This window comes from Ursus maritimus, unplaced genomic scaffold, assembly GCF_017311325.1.
Source record: "Ursus maritimus isolate PB19 unplaced genomic scaffold, ASM1731132v1 scaffold_30, whole genome shotgun sequence".
Lineage (NCBI taxonomy): Eukaryota > Metazoa > Chordata > Mammalia > Carnivora > Ursidae > Ursus > Ursus maritimus.
In genome coordinates, this window is record NW_024425564.1 from 2,220,044 (window position 1) to 2,227,056 (window position 7,013).

General features: G+C 52.1%; 1 protein-coding gene across 3 annotated transcripts in view; it reads left to right on the forward strand.

The window, feature by feature from the left end:
- Window positions 1-3,378, forward strand: part of STK38 (serine/threonine kinase 38) — a 40,397-nt gene extending 37,019 nt beyond the window's left edge. For 2 of the 3 annotated variants that reach the window (XM_040644683.1, XM_040644684.1), the window contains exons 13-14: window positions 787-881; window positions 1,382-3,378. In XM_040644683.1, the coding sequence (XP_040500617.1) occupies window positions 787-881; window positions 1,382-1,512 (226 nt within the window). In that variant the 3' untranslated portion in view covers window positions 1,513-3,378. Of the gene's footprint in view, window positions 1-570; window positions 882-1,381 lie in introns of those variants that run through there. The other variant, XM_040644685.1, reaches the window with a different exon arrangement.
- The last annotated feature ends 3,635 nt before the right edge of the window (window positions 3,379-7,013 follow it).

Genomic DNA, 7,013 nt, shown 5'->3' on the forward strand with positions numbered 1-7,013 from the left:
GGATTGGGAGTTAGGGCTTCCCGTCAGCCCTGTGCCAGGAGGTATGGTGAAGCCAGCAGCGACTTCCTAAGTGAAGTGACGTGTGGCTTCCGCGGGGAAGGGAACACCTAAGCAGCGTGTGGGCCTTGCTCTTACCGGGACTGCACCAGCTTCTGCAGTGCTGGGGCCAGGGCTCTGCTGGCCACAGGGAGCTAGGGTGGGAAGGAAGGAGTGGTAGAAGGAGGGGCGTGGGGAGGGAGAGCGGAGCTGGCCACGGTGGGGGCCGCGGGGGCTGCGGAGTGTGGCCAGTGGCAGCCCTTCTTACTCGGCATTCGGCCGTGGCCAGGCAGACGGGCAAGACGTTGTCCGCTCTTCCATAGTGTTCCGATTTGCGTATTCCCAGTTTTACCTTTGGCTCCTTTTTGCGGTTACCTTTAGCCCGCTCTTCGTTCGCACCTCTGGTGGAAGGGCAGAGCCCAGGCGAGGGGGCGCCCGGAGGGTCGGTTACCCTTCGTACAGACAGGCAGCCCCGAGGGCCGCGCATTAACTTCGGGTTTTAACTTTTCTCATTATTTTTGTCTTTCTTCCCAGCTACAGATCATTGTTAGTTCTGTTTTCGCGTTTTGTTTGGATGTGGCCAGGTGGCGTGGTTGCTCAGTGTCAGAAGCTTTTCAGAGAAAGTCACTGCTGCCTGCCAGTGGACAGTCTCCCCGTGTCAGGCCAGGGGCTTTGCGGAGACAGACGTAATCAGCCGTGATCCCCGTGACTACTAACCGTAGTAATTTCTGGCATGTCTGTTCTTGGCAGAGAGAGACCTGCTGCAATATCTATTGAAATCAAAAGCATTGATGATACCTCAAACTTCGATGAGTTTCCAGAATCTGATATTCTTAAGCCAACAGGTAACATCACCAACAGTGCCTCCTGCTGCATTAGAAGCGCGTTATTTCCCCCGGTCTGGGGGTTGTGTTTACGGGTCAGCTAGAGGGGTTTTAGTGCTTCGGGCTCTTTGTAAGTGTCTTCCCAGTGCTAGTGCTGGGGAGCAGTGGGGAGCAGTGGGGAGCAGTGACGCCCTGTCGAGTGGAGAATGAACACCAAACTCCCGTGTTTAGTGGCTGAACGGGGTGGGGGAATCACAAAGGTTTGTTCTTTTGTTTGTATTTATTAAATTAAAGGTTAGGTAACCTGAACTGACAGAAATGGGGAAATAAAACTTTAAAAATATTTGTGAAAAATAGGAGGTTCAAAGAACATAGACAAGCAAATGTAGAAGATTCGCAGAGTGATAAACAGTTTCTCCCAAATAGAAACTGTGCTCGTCCTCTTCAGAGTGGCCTCCCTCGGTTCGGGGTGGCCCCTCGGGTAGGCAGTGAGTCAGCTCTCACATGTGTCTCTTTCCCAGTGGCTACAAGTAATCACCCCGAGACCGACTACAAGAACAAAGACTGGGTCTTCATCAATTACACGTACAAGCGCTTCGAGGGCCTGACGGCTCGGGGGGCGATACCTTCCTACATGAAAGCGGCCAAATAGTCCCCTTGAATCAGAACGCGCGGTGGAGCAGAGTTCTTGGTACAACATCCCGGTTTTCCTCTCACACACTCTTTCGAAAGCGTTTCCAAGAGGTTTCTGGAACCCGCCAGTGTGTCACGGCCAACTCTCCTGGAGTGTGACAGCAAGTGGATTGTCTTCCATGACGCATCGGGAACCTGGAGAGCAGAGACAGCCACTTCTACCACGGCGGCCGGAAACAGCTGTACTGCTTCTTTAGAAGCCTCGTGAGCCAATTTGATAGAGGTTTTAAAAAACGTGTTCTCCTGAGTTCATCAGAATGAAGGAGGAAAAAACCAGCCATCATCAAGCATTACTGAGGTTGTAACGCAGACTTATTGACTATCAGCCAATTTCTGTGACTTTGTGACAGACGTGCTTCCCGCCAAGCCCGCCAAGTATTTCCTTTTCCTTTCCCGCTAAAGGCTCCCCAGTACTAAGGAAATAAAGCAATAACGAAAGCCTCAGCAGCCAGCATCGTGGCTGAAGGAGGTGCTCGGCGCCCCTGTGCGCCGGGGGGCGATGTGGTTCCTCCCCACGCCTCGGCCCCCCGAGGGCTCCTGATCCTCCATCCGCGGTGCACTTTATTTATGGTGCTGGGATAAAGACCCTCCGTCCTCCATGGCCTCCCCCTGCCCGTCGCAGACACTCATGCTGCTCTTCTGAGTGTCGATGGGGGACGACGGGCGTGATCGGTTGTCGCTCTCAGAAGACCCAAGCCCCTGGGCTTCGCCAGGGCGTCCCAGATCCCGTGGGAAACCCTTCCCGCGTCTTCACGGCTGTATCCGAAATCCCGACGACGGACGTTGTCGCGGGCCGGCGGTAGCCGCGAGGGCTGCGGGCAGGAACTCGGTCCGCTCCTGGGACACAGCAGGGAGCGTGCAGGCCGAGGGGCAGGCCCGGAACCCTCATGGCTAAGGTGCTGCTCCTGCTCTGGCTCCAGAACCTTCTTGGCAGTGGAGGAAGCGGCCCAGGAGAAAGTGCAGAGCCAGCTACAGATCCCCGTGAAGCTCCCTGCTCAGCCTGGGGAGCAGCTGTGTTTCGTCTCCTCTCTCGGTCTCGTATTTGTCCTCCCCAGTTTAGCCATTTTGCCTTGGAATCACGATTACAGATTTTTCCTTTGCAGATGCCTTCCTGGGGGGTGCTCCTCCCCACCCTAAAGGGTAGCCTGCAGCCTGGGCTGACCGGGCCCCGCTGCTGTGGCGCTCTCCTGAGAGACCCTCGGAATTCTAGCACAAAGTGCCTTTTCTTTCACAGCTGCCACCACCTTAAGAGGAATTTTGCTGCGTCAGAAAAATGTGGAGGCTCCATATTAATGCATTATTGTAAAATGTTTGCTCACTCTGAAAGCATCATTTGCACCTGTGTGGTGATTTTGCCTGTTGCCAAGTGTCATGGCCAAGCCCCCCTGGGAGTCCGCTTTCTGCCGGTCTTGAGGTTCGGATCAGCTCGAAAGGATGTCCCGGCTTAGCCATTCCCAAAAGAAAAATGGGATATCAGAGTTACAGTAGTAAATGAAACTGCTTCGGGTTTTAATGTCTTTAGAGGAAGAAAAAAAAGATTAGGGAAGTATTAACTTTGGACGAAGGTAATGTTTGCCCCTTAATCTTTCACTCATGGTCTGCAGTGCAAAGGCAGTATATGAGATTCTTTGTGTAACTTCGTAGTCGCGTTGTATTACCAAATAGTTGAGGCTCTGACCGCCAGGTGTTTTGCAAGTGTGTGTGGTAAGCACGGTAAAGAGAAGTTCACAGGAGTGGTGGTTCTCTGTGGGGGGAGTGGCAGGGGATGATTTTTTTAGGGGAAAATGCCCACATTTTAAACTTCTGAATAAACTGTGTGAAAACATTGTGAATCTGCTGTGTTTGAAAGCAAACGTGGGGGCGCCTGGGTGGCTCGGTCGGTTAAGCGTCTGCCTTCAGCTCAGGTCATGATCTCAGGGTCCTCGGATCAAGCCTCATGCATGTTGGGCTCTCTGCCTCTCAGATAAATAAAATCTTAAAAAAAAAACAAAACAAATGTGGCTGGTAACTGAAAGGGGCCAGAGTGTCGGTGGCTTCTTTTAACCCTTTCGTCTGCAGACCATTGGAACACTTCATCACCATGTTTAGGCAACATGCTTTTCTGTCGCGGAGACTGGGGCCTGCTTTTTTCCCTGAGAACGAGTCTTCGGAGTTCGTTTGTATAAAGAGACCATCTTCTGTTGGCCCCGTGATGTGTTCTTCCCACCCGGCCCAGGGTTGTGGGACTTTGGGCCTCCCCCTGCAGCAAGGCCAAGGGGACATCTGCTGACAAGTGCTGTCAGTTGGTGGACATTTGTACAGCTGTTTACCCAGCCTGCGGTCGACCAGGAAGCTCACAGGCTCCTGGGCTGGGTCTCCTGCCGAGTCTGCTGGGTCCTCCAGAGCAGGAGTCCTGTGGGGTGCCCTCATTGGCCCCTTCTCTGGGTTAGGGAAAGGAGCCTCAGGAAGAGGCAAGAGGAGCGAAGGCCATCCGGGATCAGAAGTGCAGGCAGGAGGAAGCTGAATGCAGCCAGAATGTGTGTTGTCTTTGCAAAACTTAAGGGTTTCAAGAGACATGTTGGGAACCATTGGCTTGGTGTCGGTCCTCTTCACACACAGTTCTGCTTCCTCCTCTCCTGGGGGAGTTAGGGAACAGGACTGGGACCATACTGCATACTGAAGTGAGACTGAATGCTGATGTCCTCCAGTCTCCTCTTGATTCGAGGGTGCATCAGGATTTTCTTCGGTACCTGTTTCTTTTTCTTTTTTAATTTTTTCTAAGTAGGCTCCACATCCAACATGGGGCTTGAACTCAACGCTGAGATCAGGCGTGTTACATTCTACCGACTGAGCCAGCCAGGCGCCCCGCGGTACCTGTTTCTTTTTAGATTTACTTTCAAAAGTAAGCTACGGACGAGTTCCTTCGGGATTAATACTCAGGCTGAATAGCAGGCTGTGATTTCAAAGCTCACCCGTGTGGCATAATGGGAATCCTCTACCACCAAATGCTAATACTTTTTCTCTGAATTGGTTCCTTGGAAGGCGTATTGGGGTTTCACTCTCTCCTGTTTGTCTCTCCTGGGCCTCTGTGTGTAACCCCACATGGTATTTTTTCTGGAACTCAAAGGATTCAGCGAATGGTATTTTCCTTTGCTAGGTAGTACACATTTCCCTGGAATGATCTATGAAAGCCAACACGGACGTAAAAACCACCGCCATGATGCTTTTGCAGGCGTACTTTCAGCCCAAATCACACAGAAGCATCCATCATATACAGAGCCCGGTACTGGGCACTCGGGGTGCACTGGGGAGCCTCCCGCGGTCCTGAACTGCAGGGAAGCTGGAGAATTCCCACCAAGTGGCTCACCAGCACGCAGCACGAGCTGCGAAGTTCGTACGCTGTAACAGTACTGGTAAGCGGACCTGGAGGAGTTAGGGAAGCTGAGGGAAGCTTCCCGGAGACGTTTCTTAGTTGCAGTGACTCGCAGAGGCCATACAGCCCGGGGTTTTGGAGGCTGGTCGGTTTGGTCTTGTGCTGCGGCCGAGGCGTGGGGTTGTTGCTTTGGGAGGAACACTCTGCGGTCGCCTTTGTTACTTCATTTCCCTCTCCCACGTCACGTCAGTAATTTCTGTCCCTTGTGTGAAACATGTATTCGTTATCCCAGGTATAAATCTCACTAGTACTCGTTTGTGTCGCATTCCTCTGGTCACGGGTGACCTGACTGCCATGGCCACTGGCTTCCCTTCAGCCCTCATCGTTTTTGTTTTTTAAAGATTTTATTTATTTGAGAGAGAGAAGAGAGAGCAGGGGGAGGAAGAGGGGCAGAGGCAGAGGGAGAAGCAGGGAGCCCCGCCGAGGAGCTCGATCCCAAAACCCTGGGATCATGACCTGAGCCAAGGGCAGACGCTGAACCGATTGAGCCACCCAGGCGCCCCCTTTCAACCCTCATCTTGAGTGACCTGCACGCATACTGCTGACTTAAAAAAAAACCCCAAAAAACTCTATTCTCACCTGACTTCCTTCTTAGTGGCTCCCTTGCCACCACTTATATGCTCGTGATCATCTGAGCAATGCCTTTGCCCTCTTTTTACTCATGCGATCTCCCAACACCGTGGCTTTACCGTTTTTGTGGTGAGGTCCTCAAAGTGACCCAACTTCCCAGCTCCATCCCCGGAACTCTAGATCCCGTAGAGCCAGGTGCCTGCTAGACACCACCATCTGGAAGGCCTCGTTCAGGCTCAAACTAAGACCGTCCAGACGGAGCTCCTCTTGCTTGCCACTGCCTTTTTGACTTCGTCTATGCAGCTGTCCAGCCGGAAACTTCTTACGCAGCCCCCATCGGTAAACACGCACAACTCCGGGCCATCCAGCCTACCAGTGCCTTTGTTTCTTGCTACATCTATTGCAGTGACCCCTTAGCTGACCTCTTTGTCCCTGGTCCTGTTTCAAGTCCGCTACCCTCCCCGCTGCCGAAGAAATTCTTTGAAGTCTGATCATGTCATTCTCCTGCATAAAACCCTATAGGGCTCCCAATAGTTTATATAAATGAGACCAAACACCTTTGTCTGAGGTGGAAGGGTCCTTCCCTACTCTGGCTTCATCTCTGCATCACCCCATCTTCCCTGCTAGTCATTTCACCTTTGCATCTTGGCTCATACAGAGTTGGCCATCCCTACATATTCGTGGATCCAAAACTAGTATTCATTCTTCACAACTTCACTCATATAGCACTTCTAGAATCCTCTTGTGAACTCTCATGGTCAAAACTGGCTCCTCCATCCTTTTGGGTTTCCTGAGTGACCTGGACTGTTCATAGCTCCGTTTTCTCCACAAAAACCCCTTGGAGAGGAACTGTGTCCTGGTCATGGTGTCCGTGTGGTCATGCAGTGCTTGGCACAGAATATACTCGGCAGGCCATGTCTTCAGAGCGTGTCCTTACTCTGTGCTGATACAGGCAGGCCTGCTGGGGAGGTGCTGGCTTTAGCGCCCCTTGGAGTTGGCTCGCCGGTAAGGGGCAGGCTAAGTGAGCTGAGGGAACTCAGGAGGCACCTGACTACACTTGGGCCAAGTCACAGGGACCAAAGGAGAAGCCAGAAGCTTTACAACAGTGTTTCCAAGGGACCCGCTTTTCATTCCTGCCCTGGTCCTCACTTGTTGTAAACCAGAACATAAAAGTCTGTGAGTCCTCTTACCTTCCAAATTTATATTTGGCTTTGTGGGGTCCTACTTGGTTGGATTTGAGGATTCAGGAGGTCTAGAGTGTAAATTAGCCAGGAACTCAGGAAGGCAGACTATTAGGGTTCTGGAACCTGTGAGTTATAGACAGTAGGGTGGGACAGGCACCCCCCAGGCTCCAAGTGAGGCTGTGGCCCCGCAGGAAAGGAAGAGGCTCTGTTCTGGGCAGTCAAGGTGCTGCTACTTTGGGTCCCTTTTAACATCTTGACTTCCAGTTTTATTTTCTGCTAAAAAAACAATATGGA